We start from the raw sequence: 19261 nt of genomic DNA, 5'->3' as shown, positions 1-19261 counted from the left end.
GAAACAAAATATAGTTAATTTTTTTTAAGTTATTATATCCATAACTATCTGGCAGTTAAAGTAACTTTTAAAAGTGCAGACTAAATGGGTTTCTTCAAATAAGCAATTTTAGGCAAAATATATCTTCAAAGTCTTGTTTTTTTTTTTCCTATTTCAATAAATGTAAGAATTTTAGTAAATACTATTTTTAAGATGGAAACATTTGATCACATTTATATTTCTTAAAAAAATTCTTCAAAAATTTTTGCTATCATGTAAGTAACATTCCCCCACTATTAACTTTTGCTCAGGACAGTTGTACTGTTGAAAAGTCAAATATATTTTCTACAGTCACACGAGATAGTGCTTGAGGATCTCAAAATTGTCTAGCAAATTAAAAGTATCTTCTTGGAAAGTCTGCTACCTTAAGAAGTGACCAAAAGGAATGATTTTTATAGTTTCTGTGGAAGAAAAGAAACCTAGGAGTGAAATAGTCTTATATCCTCTGCAGATGGCAAAATCATCTGGGAGCACATCAATCCAGGGGTGCTCAGTTGTGTCCAACCCTCTGCAGTCCCACGGACTGTAGCCACCAAGCTCCTCTGTCCCTGGAATTTTCCAGGCCAAAATACTGGAGATGGGTGCCATTTGCTGCTCCAGGGAATCTTCCCTGCCCAGGGATCAAAGCCACTTCTATTGCTTCACGTGCTTTGGCAGGAGGATTCTTTACCACTAGCGCCACCTGGGACGCCCAAAATCCAGGTTTAGGATGAAAATATTGATTTCAGGAAGCTTACTAAAAATGCACTTAATGTTTATAAAATGTATGGCTATCTTTTCAATTCTTCTTTATCCATGAAGTCCACGTGTGTATGTATTTTTCCATATTGCCTTCTTCTTATTCTGGTCACATAATTTCAGGGCATACATTCAGAAAGCTTTAGGAAGTATGACATACAAAGGTCATTTTATTTGTGGTTTAATCTGTCTCTGCCTAGGACAGACTGTACATGAGTGGTCTATTCAGCGAAATAGTCTTTTCTTCACTTATGATCTTTAAAAACTGCTATTCTTACTGAACTCAGGGAAAAAAAGCCTGTTGTGATCATGGGAAAACACAACAAAATCTATATGTAATATAACCTAGCTTTGCTAAAAATGCATGAATGCTTAGTTAGTAAGTGAAGTCGCTCAGTCATGTCCGACTCTTTGAGACCCCATGGACTATAACCCACCAGGCTTCTCTGTCCATGGGATTCTCCAGGCAAGAATACTGGAGTGGGTTGCCATTTTCTTCTCCAGGGGATCTTCCCAACCCAGGAATTGAACCTGGGTCTCCTGCATTGCAGGCAGACACTTTAACCTCTGAGCCACCAGGGAAGCGGGAGACTATCTAAAGTGATAATAGAAACATCAAATATGTATCATTAATAATATTGCCATTGAATTACTAAATGTATGCATATGCTGTCAATTTTTAAGTAAAAGAAGGCAAGTAACAGTCAATCCTAAAGGAAATCAACCCTGAATATTCATTGGAAGGATGGATGCTGAAGCTGAAGCTCTAATACTTTGACCATCTGATATGAAGAGCCGACTCATTAAGACCCTGATGCTGGGTCTTATTATTATCAGATATAATAAAGTTTGAAGGCAGGAGGAGAAAGGGATGACAGAGGACAAGATGGCTGGATGACATCACTGACTCAATGGACATGAGTTTGAGCAAACTCGGGGAGATGGTGAAGGACAGGGAAGCCTGCGTGCTGCAGTCAATGGGGCTGCAAAGAGTTGGACATGGCTAAGCGACTGAACAATAACAACAAGAGTTCCACATCTATGAAAAAGTGGTCATCACACAATATTGAATTTTTGATAACTGGAATTATAATTTATAAAATAAAATGCAAGAAGCTAAGGAAAGTAGAAATGCATTAAAGGAAGATTAAGCACACACAATTTTGGAAATAATGAATTAAGGATATCATTATTTACTGACTAAAATTGGTAAAATATAAAAATCTTCTATAGGACTCTAACGTACTTCGACCATTTGACCTCAATAGATTTTTCAGAAATAATAAAATGCCAAATCTTATCCTAAAATCCTAAATTCATAAAGAAGTGACAGCATACTAAAATTATACATGCTTCCTAACTCAGTGTATGATGATGGTTATAGACGTCTAGTTTTCTGATTTACATTCAGAATTGAGTTAGTGAGAGCCCATAATAATCTGGTGTAGATGTGACTCCATTCTTGTGAGAAACGGAGTCTTGAAGGACTATATGCAAAGTGGATTTTTTCTTTTTCATATATTCAGACATATTTTATTACATTAAAATAGTTCCCTATTTATTACTAAATGTATCTAAATCAATTTGTAAGATGAGTTTCTTAGATATAAGATAAATGTCTTCATTCCACTTACATGCTTCCTGTTGAAATTCATTTCTCCATCCTTCATGTTTCAAACAAGTCTTCCATCTCTATGAATATGCAGCCCCACCATTTTATAATCTCTCTGAATGTACCTTGATTTTTTTGCCTATGTATTCCCTAGTGGAGTAGTTCTTAATCAGAGGTACACACCAGAATTTTCCTGAAAGTTGTTTTTTTTTAAAAACACACAGGCCAGGTACTCACATTGGACATACTGAATCAAGAGAGGAAAATGGAGAGTACATTTTGTAAAGGTTTTCAGATGATTCCGATCAGCTGACCTTTGCTTAAGAACTAAAGACAGCTCTTGTCTAGCACTGCTAAGAAAGGTGTTTAAGAAATGATTAGTGGAATAGACTCTTCTACAATGTCCTAAAATGGTCCACCTGTGAGGTCCAATTTAAGGCCTCTGTATTCCTCATTCTTCTTATATATGCCTGTCTCTATTGTTCATTACTGCTTATGAATTTGTTTTTAATTAATAAAATAAAAAAATTTTGCCATACATTGACTTGAATCCTCCATGGGTGCACATGTGTTCCCCATCCTGAACCCCCCTCCCACCACCCTCCTCACCCCATCCTTCTGGGTCACCCCAGTGCACCAGCCCTGAGTACCCTGTCTCATGCATTTCTGTGTGTGTATGTGCTAAGTCACTTCAGTGGTGTCCGACTCTTTGCAACCCCATGGACTATAGCCTTCCAGGCTCCTCTGTCCATGGGGTTCTCCAGGCAAGAATACTGGAGTGGGCTGCCATTTCCTTCTCCACAGGGTCTTCCTGACCCAGAGATCGAACCTGCATCTCTTAGGTCTCCCGCATTGGCAGATGGGTTCTTTACCACTAGCGCCATCTGGGAAGCCCACAAGTCTCTCTCTGCTCTTACATATTGTTATTATCATTCTACAGGATACTTCTCCCCATTTTATCCTGCCATGTTTCCTCTAGGGAGAAAAGATGAACTACTTAAATAGGGGCTACCTTGCATTTCTTAATATCATCTTCTTCCACCATTCAAGTTCTCTATATCACACTTTCTATTTCTTTCTAGCACTTTTCACTAACTAAATTTATTTTGTGTATTGTTTCCTTGGTTACTATGTGTTTCTCTTTAATAGAATGTAAAGACCTTAAAAATAAGGGCACTATGACTAATTTAAAGTTCTAACCCAATATCTAGTTCTCAAAATATACTTGATGAATAAATGAACTACCTAGAGGACTGATTTTTGCACATATATCAACGTATGTTGTAATTATATACTGTGTTTACTCAGTTCCCACTGTATCAAATCATTTATGACTTTCAGTCCCATCTTCTGGTCCTTGCTCTGGAAGAGTCATCATGTGAAGGATACAAAGAGCAAGAAATTTTATTTCATTCTGTCAAATTAAAATGATCAAGTTCATTTAAGGTCTCTTTTTGAAGGGCCTAGAAATTACATACTCTTTAGAGTGGATATTTCGAAGATGAAAAGTAGAAAATTATAGATATCTAAGTGGAGCTAATGTATCTGTTAATACTATATGAACTGTTGCTTATATTTTAGAGAATTTCTTTTTTTTTTTTTTTACTTTTATTTGCATTTATTTTCTGCAGCATTTATTCCCGGGCCATAAGTTTTTGTTTCTTCAGTTTCTTCTGGGATATCTTTTTCTTCTGTGCAACCTCCTCTTCTGGTTTAGGAACAATCTGTTCTTTGTCGGTAAGGACCATCTCAATGTGGCAGGGAGAGCTCACGTAGGGGTTGATCCGACCGTGAGCTCTGTAAGTCCTGCGCCGCATCTCGGGGGCTTTGTTCACTTGGATGTGCTCAATGACCAGAGAATCTACATCTAAGCCCTTAAGTTCAGCATTACTCTCTGCATTTTTGAGCATGTGTAGTAAAAATTCAGCACTCTTTTTGGGCCACCGACCCTGCGTCCAGCCCCACTGTTTGGCCTGTGCACACCTATCAACTCCACCATTGTAACGACGGAATGGCACACATTGCTTCTTTAAAGTGACATCCTTCAGATACTTGGTGGCTTTTCGGATATGCATACCCTTTATGGCCTGGGCAGTCTCACGAGTGTTCTTAAAGTGAACACGAAGATTTGAACCTCTTGATTTGCATGATTTTGTGGGGTTTTCTGGGTTGAGTGAATAGCGCACCATTTTTAAGGGTCAGCTCAGGCCGCTTACCAGAAAAGGAAGTATTTTAGAGAATTTCTTAATTTTAGTTTGGGAGTTCATGTGTTGACTCATAAAAATGACCATGATGCAATATTTACTCAGACCCTGACACTATTTGTAAAATTTCAAGATCAACTATATGAACAAAAACTAATTCTACTGTGGGTTCTATAGAGTATCTTTTAGCAGAGTCAAAGTGAGTTGCTTTCCACTCTACATATAAAATATCATCAGGCTCTAGATACTAGGAACCAAAAGAGTGTGTGACTGGCTAGGAACATTTGCCTTTGGGGCTACCTTTAATATCAAACCAATGAGGGAATCATCAGTTTATTAGGATAAAAAGAGTTGCTTCTTTACTTGAGTTTTTTGAAATTGCTCCTCCTGATCTCAACTTAGCAATCAGAATGTAAAGAATCCCACACTTCCATGGGGTTGGTTTCCTTCTCAAGCATATATTCCTGAATGCCATGAGTCATCAGGGGTGCTGCCTTTGTGATGCAACTATTATGACACTCCATGATATCCTGTGATGCACTATAATGTCAAAATGCTTAATCTTAATGTGAAGTGGGTACAAAGTTCATGACTTGAAAACACTGGAGGAGGTTACTGATCACTTACTCTGTGAGTAGCTACATTTCTAAGGGTCACTTAGTTCTTCAGTATGATTAATATAATGTAACTATCACAATGTTAAGGTTAATCTAACAGTCAAGTTTATTAATTTATTGTGTATTCACTACAAGCAGGATCTGTGTTATTGTTTATGTATTTTATTTAATCTGCTTAACAGCATGTGGGTATCTTTATTCTTATTTTCAGATGAGGAATCCAGAGTCTTTCAGATATTAGGTAATTTACTATATGGTGGAATTTGTATATGAAAACTCAATTGGTTTGAATCTCATGTTCATACTAAGCACTCAGTCCCTATGATGCTATGTTATGTTCCACCCCAATGTAAATTATCACCCTCTAAATTTCCAACTGGAAAAAGACAAAACAATTTCCAATGTAAAGAGCCCACTTTCACTTCAAAGTGAAACACTTTTGATGATAGGTGAATACCTATTGAGATGTATTCACCTCAATAAGAAGAAGGGCTTCCCTGGTGGCTCAGCTGATAAAGAATCCACCTGCAATGCAGGAGACCTGGGTTCGATCCCTGGCTCAGGAACATCCCCTGGAGAAGGGAAAGGCTACCCACTCCAGTATTCTGGCCTGGAGAATTCCATGGACTGTATAGTCCATGGGGTCGCAAAGAATCAGACACGACTGAGCGACTTTAACTTTCACTTTTACTTTCAATAAGAAGGAAGAGTAAGAAGAGAGGAAGAGAAGGACTAGAACAAAATTAAAACCTATGAGAGCAGAAAGATATACCAGTCTAGGCAACAATCTGCATGCTAAACAAAATCTCCACCATCTTTTGAAATCTGCTGGTAAGAATGTGAGTCTCTCTGAATCACAGTCACCTCATCCACCAAAAAAGATGACCATGCAGGCCCCTGCTTCACCCTGGAATGGGCAGGGTCATCTTTCTCATCTGATTTCCACTCTCGGTCACACCTAGTCTTCAGGTATTCTTTTCATTTACACTTGCTTCTGGGAAGACCATTGAGTGACCTCTCCATCTTTCCACAATGCTTTCCGTGATACACAGAACAAAACTAAACTGTATCCTGGTTTTTCGTGGCACTCAATCCTTCTTATCTGATATAACAGAACTACTTTGCTCTGCATCTGACTTTTACCTCCTTGAGCTACTGCGAACTGGTCATCGTTTAATTATATCCCTGCATAAAACAGAAAACAAGTGAAATACACAAAATATGCTCTCAACAAATGTCCAATAGGAGCAAAGACATGAGTCATGACTCTTTATTTTATCCTACTAAATGTATGGTACTATTTAGCCTACATCATTATGACATGTCATTAAAAAATATGCAACTTTTAAAAAGTTTCCCAGAACTAGGACACATGCCACTGTGACCCACATTCCTAAAAAGAACTATTTTACTGGAACAGTCACAGAAGAGATAGGTACCTTCAGGACAGAGAAATACTTAGAACAATGCTTTTTTTTCTTCTTCAAGTCATGAAAAATCAAGTTCTGGAGTTGTCACCACATTGAAGTTAGTCAAATTAATCAACTCTTTCCCTCTCTCTTCACTTTATCTACTTGTCATGATTTAAATGCCCTGCTAGGTTCTAAATGGACTCTCAAAGCTGGCCCATTCTGTCTTGGGATTCCAGAAGCAAAATCTTGGCCACCACTCTTCATCCAATGCTAATATGCTATCAGCAGAGATTATTCCTTTAGGTTAAATATTATTCTCCTGTAGAAATTCTCTTTTCAAAGAGAAGTTTAGTCTAAATCCCTTTATCGGAGTGGAAAGAGAGTTTAAGAGTGAGATGAGGTTGAAGATGAATCTATCTGGCTCCTGCCATGACCAGCTGTGTGAAGTCCTCCCTGCCTTGTAAAGCTGACATTTGTCCCTCTTGTAAAACAGGGAAAATGATACTTAGACCTCCCTAGGTTTTGAGTGAGGTGGTATTGGTAATATTTTTAGTGTATTGTTCTGCCAAAAAAAAAAAATCAATAAATAATAACTTTGACAAGGACGGGTCCTGGGCCGCAAAAAAAAATTGGACAGGAGGTGGTTGGAAATTCTGACCACATCACAGTAGTGGGTGGGGAAGGGCCCCCGAGTGAGATAAGGTAAATAAAGCAGCTTGTCATAGGAGGTGGGCTCTGTAGTCATATTATGACCGTTATTGTTAAAGACATCGGGCCATTGTTAAGTCACTCCTGATCTTAAGGTACTTTAACATTTTAAAATGGATTTTTTTTTTCTAGTTAATTCCTGTCTGTGGTAACATTACGATCAACCAAAGTATATTAGGAGGATTTTCAGATAGGTTGAAAGTTCGGGACTTTTGAATGTCAGCTCCTAGCTCCCAAACTCCACTCCCGTCCCTTGTATGGATCTGGTAATTTTTTTTTTTTTTTCCCCAGCTTGCAGCAAGAAGTCTAATTTTCACTTCCTTCCAGCGGCTCTCTGCGCTCCCGGGAGGTGGGGCGCCTGGCATCCGTGTGTGGTTTTGGGGTAGTAACCTCTTCCCGGGAGGCCGCCCGCCTCCACCCTCCGCGGCGGAGTGACGTCACGGGCGATGCCCGGGGCCCGCCCGGCCTATAAAGCGGCAGGTGCGCGCAGCACCTCCGGAATGTTCGCACACCTGGCGCCCGAGCCTGAGCCCAGGGAGCCCGCGCCCAGGGATCCCGAGGCGAGCTCCAGGAGCTGCCTCCAGCGCCCCAGGCTGGCCGGGCCTGCGAGCTCGGCCACGCGGCCCCCCGCGTCCCAGCTCTCGGCCACCACCGCCTCTTCCCGCCCGCAGCTCCCGGCCGAGTTGCCCCAGAGACCGCGACGCCGCCGCTCCGAGAGACCAATGAGAGCCCCGCTGCTGCCGCTGGCGCCGGCGGTGCTGTCCCTCCTCATCTTCGGCTCAGGTGAGGACATCCCGGCTCTGAGCTGCCCGGAGCTTCTCCCGCCGCGGCCAAACCGGTCGCCCCTTGGATTTTGCTGATGCTTCTCCAACCGCACCCCCCCCCCCCAACCCCGGGTGTCCCCCGGTCCGGTGGGAGGTAATCCACATACCGGCCCCTCCTATGGAGGTAGAGAAGAGGCCGGGTGTCTTAGAGGTTCCAGGCCCGCAGGAGGGTGCCTGAGAATCTTTGTACTCTCACTTTAGTCCAGAGGAGGGAGAGCTTAGAGATCCTGTGATCCAGACCCTTCCTTTGACAGATAAAGAAACAGAGGTCCAGAGCGGTAAAGTGATTTCCCGAGATCTTGGAGAAGAGTAGTTAAGTCCCAGACCTAGGAGTTCTGCCTCCTACCTAAATTCTCCGTCTCCTCTGTCAAGTGATTTTCTTTTGACCATTCTAGAGGGCCTGGCATCGTCCCAGGGAGAAGTTCCACTTAAAAGCACCACTCTGACACTGTTTTGAGACCTAAAGAATCCGCCTGCCAAGCAGGAGACGCGGGTTCGAGCCCTATTTTGGGAAGATCCCCTGGAGAAGGAAAGGATAACCCACTTCAGTATTGTTGCCTGGGAAATTCCGTGAACAGAGGAGCCTGGCAGTCCACGGGGTCGCAACATAGTCCTACATGATTTAGCCGCTAAACAACAAAGGATAAAGCAGGGGCTTGAAACTGGCCCCCAAGTCCTACCTAGTCCCTAGTTTCTTCTCTAAGTGAGAGCAATAATAAGAAACAATGACAGTAAGAAAATTTATTAACAACTACTATTCATATTACTTTTTACATTTGATACGCATACTGTTTTTTAAAAGGTAAGCATGTGTTAAGAAGATACTGGATTGATCTCTAGAATCTGTTTATTAAAATGGAACAGGTAACATTCTATTCTATATATGAAGTTATGGTCATATTTAGATGTTGCCCCTTAAATAATTATATTAAATGTTAAATAATTATTTTACATTAATTTGCCTATTTGGCGGGTTTTTGATGTGGAAATTAATGTAGATTATCTGTGGAAAAGAAAACCTAAATGAAAGAAGCTCTGTAATTGGGACAGCTGAGTTTCCTTGTCGGCAGAGTACGAAGCAGCTTTCATAAGTGACTCAATCACAAACAACAACACATGTGCAGTCACTGCTTTGAAGATAAACATTCCTCCCGAACAGAATTGACTGGAGAGAACAGTCACCCCGCTTTACTTTTTCTTTTCTCCTCTTATTCTCGCTCCCATAGCCCATTATACTGCTGGATTAGACGTCAATGACACCTACCCTGGAAAAGGGGAACCATTTTCTGGGGACCACAGTGCCGACAGATTTGAGGTGACCTCAAAAAGTGAGATTTCCTCTGCAAGTGAAACGCCTCCTGGTGGCGAACTGTTCTCGGGGATCGACTATGACTATTCAGAAGAGTATGATAATGAACCACAGATATCTGGCTATATTGTAGATGATTCAGTCAGAGGTAAGTAGAGGATAAGATGACAGTATAGCCTATAAGATATGTGGTTTGTATGAGCAAAGCTGCTTCAAAAGAAAAGCCTCTCCAGGATCTTCCAGTGGCTTTCTTATGTGTATGACTGTTGTGCATCCCGCTAGTTAAGCTGGAAACTCAAATAGAGCTTTTAGTGGGCACAACCTTTGTGTCTGGAGCTCTAACAAACGTTTCATGTCTGGTAAGTCTAATCTTCACAACTTATGAGGTAGGAATTGTTATCATTTTACAGATGTGATAACTGAAGCTTAAGAAGGTTAAGCATTTTGCCCAAAGTTCCACAGCCAGATGAGAAACTCCAATCTGTTGGATTTCAGATACTCTGCCACATGACCACTCCCCCGTGTGAGAAACCAATATAGACATCAACCAATCCCATATGCTTTATATCTCAGCTTTTATAGCCACTCCCTACCACCATTTTTCTCTAAATAACTGCAGTTGGACTCAAATAGGGCTTCGCTCATAGCTCAGTTGGTGAAGAATCTGCCTGCAGTGCAGGAGACCCAGGTAAGGGAACAGAAAGATGTAATGGGAAAAGAATGATTGAATCTTAGCCACTGTGTATTGTGTTGCGAGATTGGTAATAATAATAGTAATATCACTTTCTGGAAATATTAAAGAACAAATATGCATGGATTTTATATCACTAACATCTCTGTTTAACCCCAAATCTCATTTGTCAGTTAAATAATAGTGACCTACAATTTCTTCTCTTCTGCTATTATCTGATTTTTCAAAAAGAGCATTTACTTAAAATGAGGGTACCAGGGTAAGAGGTCACTATTGTTCATTACTCTCATATTACTTTGGAGTTTGAGGGCAGACGAGGTCATCAGTAAATCAGATCTAAATATCCTAGGAGCATCCATTATGAAGGCAGGGTTTAAAGCGTCTTCTTTCCTGATCTTAGTTTCCCTGACTCCTCCCCTCTGTCTAGCTCCCAGAACTGGTGAAGGAATAGCAAGTGATAACATGAAGACAATGGCAGGTGGGAAAAGTTTTATCAAATACTCCATTTTCCTCCCTTGCTCCACACCTCCTTTATGTGCTTTTGCATAACGTGGGAAAGGGGTCCATCTCTAATTCTTATTTTGGGAGGGGGATGAGATGAGACCATTAAGACTATAGAAATTTTTCTCTTAAAGATGTTTCAAGTTAGCATTTCGTAAGACCAAATGAATTGATGGTGATGAATGAAAATGGCTAGGGGCCAAAATTAGAATGCACTGTAAAATACAGTGAAAATTGAGCCATGAAGATAATGTATATTGTAGCACTTCAGCATAGTGACTGTCTCTGTTTAAAATGTGTAATGTATCTGATAAAGTGCTGTAATATCGATTTAAAATGTTTCTGTTAGAGGAACTGTTCTAATTTGGGGTACTTTTCTTATCTTCAGAGGGAAGTTTCAACACAAAAATTGCATAGCCACCTATTAAACATTGCTCCTAGTTTGACTATTATTAATATTGATATAATAACTGCTAAAATACTCAAAGTATTTAATTTTTCATTACCTTGATCACAGGGCTCCAGCTTTGCTACCCTCCCTTATGTTTCTGGAGTTCTCTGTTTACTGGGCACTGCAGAACCATTATGACTAACTTTATTATGACTTTATGACTCTTTTCTCTGGGCTCACTAAATACTTGCTCAGATAAACCTATGCAGAGATTAGTAAGATGAAATTCACAGCTCTAACATAGAAACTCCTCCTTCCTATATTTAATGTGTGAGTAAACTATACCCTGCATAGCTATGACACTGAACAAAGGTTTCTGTGACTCTGAAGAGCTAGGATGAACCCATGAAGCATCAAGTACAAATATTTCTGGACTCCTATTTTTCAAATAGATTGATCACAGAAATTAGCCCCCAGAAGGTATCAATTAATTATAACCTGTTGTAATCAGGAAGTTGAAGAAAGTTCACTCTACTGTATAATTCTCAGTTTTCTTCACCTCAGGTAATACACACCAATTCCCAACTATGATAGCACAAGACTGATATGAGTAAAAAAAAATCATCAAATATACTCAAACCCCACTTTAATTAATGGAACTAAGCTTTTCCAAGAGAAAACAGAATATAATCGAGTATTAATAGGCTTTAACATCCCAGCACTGCCATTTTCTAGCTACTGTCTTAGTACAATTTACTTGTCTTTGCTCGACTCCACTTTTTCTCATCTGTATCATATGGATAGTAACAATACATTCAACTGTGATTTGGGTTTGATTAAATTAATGCTTGTTACCAAGAACCTGGTATGTATTAGAAGTAGAAACAAATGTTTAAAATATTTCATGGATTTTCCTAGACAAGTAACTCCTATTATTCCTGTTATCAGTAATAATAATACTGACACAAATAAATCAAAATATGTTTTTAAGCTAATAAAATAACAAATGTGTTCAAATTCTAAATGCCACATAATACAGATATTGTCTTTGTTCGATTATTGTATATGAGTTATATTAAAAAATGAGACCGATACGGCTGTTATCCCTGTGAACTTTCATTGCTAGGACATTTTTCTCTCACGTCTTCCAAATGGTCTTCCACATAAAGAGAGACTGCTGTTAATAAATCTTTTCTTTTCCGTTTTATTTTTTTAGTTGAACAGGTAGTTAAGCCTAAGACAAACAGAACAGAAAGTGAAAAGACTTCAGATAAACCCAAGAGAAAGAAAAAGGGAGGCAAAAATGGGAAAAATAGAAGAAACAGAAAGAAGAAAAATCTGTGTGACACAGAATTTCAAAATTTCTGCATTCATGGAAAATGCACATTTTTAGAGCAACTGGAAACAGTATCATGCCAGTAAGTTACCCTAAATCATGTGGAATTCTATATTTCTAGCACTGTGTCTGAAACCCCTAGTTGCAGAAAACCATTTGCTTTTTTTCAATGTATAAACCAAGAGTTGGCAAACTTCCTTAACGAAGCAGATATGAAATATTTTGGGTGTTGTGGGTCAAGATTATGTATGGTTATCATATAACCAATTAAAACATGGCCATTTAAACCTGTGGAAAAAAAACAAAAACAAAAACATTTCTCGGCTTACATGCTATAAAAGACCTAGCAAGTGGCCGGATTTGACCCGTGGGCCATAGTTTGCTGAACCCTGGTGGAAACCATCATTTTGCAATATGTATTTTACAAAACCTCTTGATAAAAAAAGGAACTAAAGTAGTTTTCACTTAATGTTGTTCTTGCTTCCTTCCCCCTAAAAGCTGCTAGCACGTTAAATGGTAGTGGAATGTGTTAGCTGCATAACTAGCCACTGAATTCATCAGTTGGTCATACAAGGAGTACAAAGAATGAAAAGGCGTGTCTTCCTGGAATATCACACCCAGACTAATCTCAACTTGTTCTTATACTAATAGACCTTAGGCTCGAATGCATTCTACATCTCATCATTTTGAAATACTAATAAATGTCTGGACTGATTTTTTGAATGCTAGAATTAACGGTGGTTTGTGATCTGGAAAGTGAACATAAAATTTATTGGAATCTTTTCAGTGATTATAATTTTAAAATGTGGGTTTGCAGATGTTATACAGAGTACTTTGGTGAACGATGTGGGGAAAAGTCCATGAAAACTCAGAGTCTGGTCGACAGCGATTTATCAAAGATTGCTTTAGCAGCTATAGCTGCTTTCGTCTCTGCCATGACCTTCACAACTATTGCTGTTGTTATTACAATCCTGTAAGTAAGGCATGTCTTTAAAATCCCTAATAAAGTAATGCCAGGTTGATTTTTTTTTCAGCATTTTTATCTTAATGTGGTATCATATTTTATGTGAGTTATTCTATTAGTGGTACGTGATATTTGGCCATATCTTTACACTTTATTGCCAGTTCACAGAATATGGTTAAATGTATTCCTTTGACCACCATTGACACTTAATATATGAACCCCTTTTCTTGAACTTAAACATTGATGGTTTAGTTTCATGTTATATGTCTACTCATGACTATTTCCGAATCTCAGATTGCTGATAACTTCTATTAGTATATTAAGCGTAAGCAAGCTTCCCAGAAGCTAATTAAGACCTAGGTTGTCAGAGACATTACTTTGATACTAAAAATTCACAAAGAGCTTCAAACCAGGAGCCGAGAAAAGATATGTCTTCTGCTTCTGTCAGAATGCAAAATTCTGAGTTAGGAATTTGATAGCATGGTACTGACTTTTTAGAGCTTATGCCTATTTTGTTATTGTCAAATGCAGTATGGGAATTCAATTACTAAAAAAACAAAAACAAAAACAAAACATTTCCTCCATATGGCATGGCGTAGGAAGCAGGGACAATTCTATTACTGTTTCATTCTAGCAGTATCTTCCCTGTGCTCATAATAACAGATCACTTACTTCACTTCATGACCAATGAATGTTAGAACTAGACTGTCCTAGGTAGTAGCCACTGGTGGGTATGTAAAAATGGCATTGTCTGTCAAACAAAAGTCAGTAGATTAAGGAGCTTGGGGGAGGGTGTGAATGGCTCTGTAATGACTCATGTGCTACTGGAGCTTGGGAAAAGCAAGACTCATTATTCTAATTTTAGGTCTTGGTAAATTACTTTTAACAACTGGATTGTATACATGATCTACTACTCTTGCCATTCAGGAAACAAGGGGTTATCTTCTGGCATTGTTTACTATTATTTTAAATTCAGATCAGCTAATGATAAAATGCCAGGTAAAACACAATTTTATGATGCACGTCAAGTTTGATGTGTGGTTTAAATTTGTTTTGCACATCCGAGAAATTATTTCGGTCTGTTGGTACCTCAAGCCCGATATGATATGCAAGTGTGTTTAGGAAAAATACACTCAGACACCATTATTATTTGACACAGAATTACAGAAGAAGAAACTGCCAGTTAGGGAAGATGTTTTGAAAGAATTATTCAAAAACTCATAATTATTCAAATTGAAATATTTAATAATCCTTTGGAAAAGTATGGAAAAACTTTGGTATGTTTTCCTTTTCTCTTGTATTCTTCCCTGTATTTGAAACACATGGCAAATACCAGCCTAAGACACAGTTGCTACTTTTTCAAAATTCAAATCAGTTTTTTCCCAAACATCACAACAAAAGTTCTTAAGATTTTAATAATAACATTTAGTTGATTAAAAAGCCAATAAAAATTGAATTGCTTGAACAACACTAAAACATTTCAGACCACTGAGTTTTTTGGTATCAGGTAGCAATAAATAAAATTAGAAATATTTATTATATTTAGAAATAAAATCAATTTGTTTTTAAGCCTGTTTAAAAAAAAAACAACAAGCATTTACATTAGTTTGTGCAAGCATAAGGCCCTTCTGTGGTAAAGCTACACTATCTTCTTCCAGTTGTACCTGAAATTGTGCTGTTTTGGGAGAAAATATGGATGTGTTTCATGCCTTCTAAAAGTTTGCACCCCAATGGACATTTGTTTAAATCTCAGTACTTTGGGAATATGGTTATATAAAGTCAACATAAAGATTCCCTCAAAAGAACATTGGTGATACTTTTTAGCTGGGTTTAGTTTTGGGTTTGGTGGAGTGGTTCCGTAAGTGTATAGTGGTCCATAAGGACTCATGAAAGAAATTCTCTGTGCTTGTGAAACCCCAGTCAATATATACATGAATAGAACTTTGATGACAGTAGAATATCTTGTTCTCTGAAGGCTTCGAAGACGATACCTCAGGGGATATGAAGGTGTCGCTGAAGAACGAAAGAAACTTCGACAAGAAAATGGAAATGCACATACTGTAGCATAACTGAAGGTATTATTGCAGGTTTGAGTTTTAAAAGCTATCTTTAAATAATATTTTACAATCTAAAAAATATAACGTCTATTATCTGAAGGAAAATGAGAAAAGCACGTTTTCTTAATAGTACACTATGAACATTGGCTACACAAAAGTGTTATTCTTTCAGCTTGAGTTGCAGTTCCATACTGAGAATGGAGCATGTCCTTACTATTCTAAGGGGTAGAAAAATGAAGGAGACACAAATTCTGTTCTCAAAGAGCTTAGTGTTTTGAAGATAGAAAAAAATGCAAGAAACAAGAATATCAGGGGGAGTAAAATATATGTCATAAAAAAGGAACTAATGGAATATGAAGAGTTTCCAGTGAAGGAGAGAGAGAATCCAGTGGGCTGCATTTAGGGAACAGAAAAAGATGCGATGGAGGATGGCATTGGAAGTGAGCCTCAAAGAACTGATGAGAGTGGAACAAGTGATTATAAGTGGAAAGGAAGATCGATAGTGAGAGATGGGCTAGATTACTTTAGAAAGGTTTGAAAGATGATCTAGTTCAAATGGTGTTGGAGAAGATAAGGTTAAACTGATAGGCTGAGCTCACATGGTGGAGAGCCAACGTTAGGGCACCTGCATTACAAATGTGAGGAAGTAGAAACATCAGTGGGATATCCTTACACAGCAAAGAAGTAGGAATGGAGGGGACTCACACTTGAGAGGAACTTGGTTAGTGTACAAATTGCAGTTCTTATATATATTTTTTTAATTTTGTAAAGAGAGAGAGCTGAGCATGTTGTATGGAGAAAATATGGAGAGGGATGTTTCATTGATAACTAAAGTCAACAGCTGATGAAACAAACTTCGAGAGGAAGAGGGGAGGCAAGGAGATCAAGGAGACTCTTAATGTCAGTCAAAAGAAGGAACTCCATTTCCTCAGACATTTTGGAAAGAGGTCAACATCCTTAAGTTATTGGGTTGGCCAAAAAGTATGTTAGGATTTTTCCTTACAATCTTACAGAAAAACTCAAATGCACTTTTTGGCCAGCCCAATATTATTTTCTGCCTTCAATTGCTTTAAGAATTACTTGAGATACTTGCTAAATATGCATATTTCTATGCATTCCATTTTTTATTAACATTCCAGATGCTTGGAGAACACTATCTTTAGCATTGGTTAAGTACAGGCATTACGTTCTGAGCCTATTACAGAATTAGCTCAGTAAGTCATGAAATAGATAATTATCCATGCCAATGCAATACTCAATACTTATTCATCAAAAGTTATTAATGAATTGGCTTAATGTTCTGAAGCTAAAGTCACCAGCATGAATAAGAGTTTATTTTTGGTTGTTTAGTGCAATTGAAATTTCTCAAAGGAGGTCCAGAATGACTTTAGGAAAAGGAATACGCTGTGTTGGCACATTGCGGCTGCCTATTAACTGGTAGCTACTATTATTATGCCCTTGGTACTAATTATCCTAAATTAACTGTATATCATAAATATACTGAGCCACTTAATCTTTGTTTTTAATTATGTCCGCTTCATAGATTGGTTAGGAAGACTATTTCTCATCACTATTCTCAGTGTTGCAGTTTTAATAAACAGAATTTGATGAAACAGGTTTGAACATATACAGTCTTCTACCCAAGTAAGCATATAACCAAAGCAGATGTGAAAGACAGATTCAAGTCAGAAGGGCTAGTTTGTCTCTAAAAAGCTTTTAGCACTTTCCACAAGACATCCTAGAAAAAAAAGAAAATTGGCAGAAATTCTGATAGATGATTATTCTTTGACCTTATCTCAAAGCTATGTTGGAATTGAGCTGTCTTTAACAGTTCATTTTATTTCCCAACAGGGTATCAGATCAGAGTCACTGCAAAGTCACAACTGCAAGTGATACGTTGGTTCCTCTTTTCAGCGAATCCTAAGAAAACAGAACCTTTTCATTCTGATGGTTTTAAACTTTCAATTGTCACTTATTTCTAAGTCTTATTTCTGTACATAAAGATGCATGGAGATAAAAAGTATTTTTTCAAGTTGTAAATAATTTATTTAATATTTAATGGAAGTGTATTTATTTTGCAGTTCATTAAACTTTTTTTTAAGCAAACAGATTGAGAGTTTGAATATGACTTTTGAGATTATAAGACTTTAGGGTATTTTTCTAACATTTAAATGATCATTTTAAAAGGAGTTCCTCCCCCCCCCTTCTTTTTTTTTTTTTTTTTTTTACTGTTTTGAGGTTTCTTTTCAAAACTTAACTGTTTTCTTAGAAAGTATTCTTAATGGGAAAATTATTAACTAGAGTCACTCAGTCCTCCTACAAATACTGATGTCCCAAACTGCTCTGTCTTATTCCACATAGAACTTATTGCAAATCGCATAAATTATAAAAGCTTCTAAAACCAACATGTGGCATAGCTTCTCTGTTACAGTAGACATAGATATTATAAAAGAGAGAAAATATATTGCCCATCATTATCATCACCATAAACAAGAAAGGAATGAGGTTTGAATATGGCCTTTTGCATGTACCAGGAAGTATTTAGATTTGAGACTTCTTTCCTTAATATCATGACATAAATATATAAAGCATTTAAAACCCACTCTTCTTTTTCTGCACTCTTTTCTTACATTATTTTAAACAAATACATGTATATTTCTGGTGAATGTTCTTTCAAAAGCATTAAGGTTGTGGAATGATTCAGTCATCCCTGGCTGGTCAACTAAGTTATCTGGGTGAAAAACAAAATAACCTTTCTGTTGTGCAGGGTATATTTTGAGACTATTCACCAGTAATAAGCATATTTCCAGTAATCATCTCATGGAATTTCATGGATGAAAGGTGCCTCAAATATTAACACTTCCATCTGTCTCTAACATGCATGTGGTTGCTCAGTCATGTCCTACTCTTTGTGACCCTTTGGACTGAGGGCTCCTCTGTGCATGGAATTTTTCAGGCAAGAATACTAGAGTGGGTTGCCATTTCCTCCTCCAGGCAATCTTCCTGACCCAGGGATTGAACCCGTGTCTCCCGCAACTCTGGAATTACAGGCAGATTCTGTACCTGCTGAGCCACTGGGATTTCCAAATCCTTGCCCAGTGATCATCCAACCAACTGGCTCTCAGTCTCACACATTATTAGTTAAGTTTTAAATGTCAAAGTGGCAATCCTCATCCCAACCCTGCCACCCTCCTCACAGTTTCTGACTTCAATGGTCAGGGGTGGGTCATTGGTCCCTGTATTTTTTAAAGAGTCATATTTACAGTCAGTGTTGAGAACCTCTGGTTCACCTCTGTGTACACATCTACAGTATACATTTTCCTCATCATCAGTTACTGATTATTTATTGTTGATGACTCAAATATAGTGCTAGGGATATAAGACAAAAAAAGCCTTTATTTGGGGACATTTACCACCAAACTGGTAGGAGAGAGTGTCTTGTCAATACAGTGCAGTAAATAGCTGGATTACGATATGTACCAGGAATTCATGGGATTTAGAGGAGCTCTTATCCAGAGCAGGCTGACTGAGGCAGGAAGGGTTTCTTGAAGAGGGCCCACCTGAGATAATCTTTGAAGGATGAGTAGGAGTTATGTAGAGAGACCATTAGAGTCACAAGCAAATTACAAAGTCATCAAAGAGTGTGCCTCAAAAAGGAAAAAAAAAAAAAAAATACCAACAGCAAAAAAATAAATAAATTTCAGGATTACTGAAACAAAGGGTAAAGTCAAGAGAGGCTATAAAGGAAGTTGGATTGGTTAGAGCAGGGGCACACAGGGCACTTAGCTTACACTGTGAGTTAAATGAGGAACCATTCAGGCCAGTTGATCAAGGATAGTATTGATCATTTGTATTTCA

General features: G+C 38.2%; 2 protein-coding genes and 1 non-coding gene across 4 annotated transcripts; 1 reads left to right on the top strand and 2 right to left on the bottom strand.

Moving 5' to 3' along the window:
• Positions 1–1287: 1287 nt before the first annotated feature.
• On the bottom strand, positions 1288–1359 carry TRNAC-GCA. Its single transcript has one exon. It is a non-coding gene; the product is annotated as a tRNA-Cys (tRNA).
• A 2627-nt stretch (positions 1360–3986) lies between these two features.
• On the bottom strand, positions 3987–4598 carry LOC122696166 (60S ribosomal protein L17-like). The gene has a single exon (XM_043905845.1). The coding sequence runs from the start codon at positions 4576–4578 to the stop codon at positions 4024–4026; it is 555 nt and encodes a 184-aa protein (XP_043761780.1). The 5' UTR covers positions 4579–4598; the 3' UTR covers positions 3987–4023.
• A 3023-nt stretch (positions 4599–7621) lies between these two features.
• AREG (amphiregulin) lies at positions 7622–17450 on the top strand. 2 transcript variants are annotated; one of them, XM_043905843.1, is made up of 6 exons: positions 7622–8113; positions 9381–9611; positions 12263–12464; positions 13200–13355; positions 15322–15421; positions 17255–17450. In XM_043905843.1, the coding sequence occupies exons 1-5, from the start codon at positions 7777–7779 to the stop codon at positions 15413–15415; spliced, it is 1020 nt and encodes a 339-aa protein (XP_043761778.1). In that variant the 5' UTR covers positions 7622–7776; the 3' UTR covers positions 15416–15421; positions 17255–17450. The 2 variants fall into 2 exon arrangements, with proteins under 2 accessions (XP_043761778.1, XP_043761779.1); XM_043905844.1 differs by having other exon boundaries at positions 15322–15433.
• The last annotated feature ends 1811 nt before the right edge of the window (positions 17451–19261 follow it).

Source organism: Cervus elaphus, chromosome 6, assembly GCF_910594005.1.
Source record: "Cervus elaphus chromosome 6, mCerEla1.1, whole genome shotgun sequence".
Classification (NCBI taxonomy): domain Eukaryota; kingdom Metazoa; phylum Chordata; class Mammalia; order Artiodactyla; family Cervidae; genus Cervus; species Cervus elaphus.
The sequence above is the reverse complement of the archived record's forward strand: the minus strand, read 5'-3'. Positions and strand labels throughout refer to the sequence as shown.

Coding starts and splice junctions, on each gene's coding strand:
- AREG (XM_043905843.1), top strand. CDS start 7,777: ATGCCCGGGGCCCGCCCGGCCTATAAAGCGGCAGGTGCGCGCAGCACC. Junction 9,612..12,262: donor TGTAGATGATTCAGTCAGAG/GTAAGTAGAGGA, acceptor TTATTTTTTTAG/TTGAACAGGTAGTTAAGCCT. Junction 12,465..13,199: donor CTGGAAACAGTATCATGCCA/GTAAGTTACCCT, acceptor GTGGGTTTGCAG/ATGTTATACAGAGTACTTTG.
- LOC122696166 (XM_043905845.1), bottom strand. CDS start 4,578: ATGGTGCGCTATTCACTCAACCCAGAAAACCCCACAAAATCATGCAAA.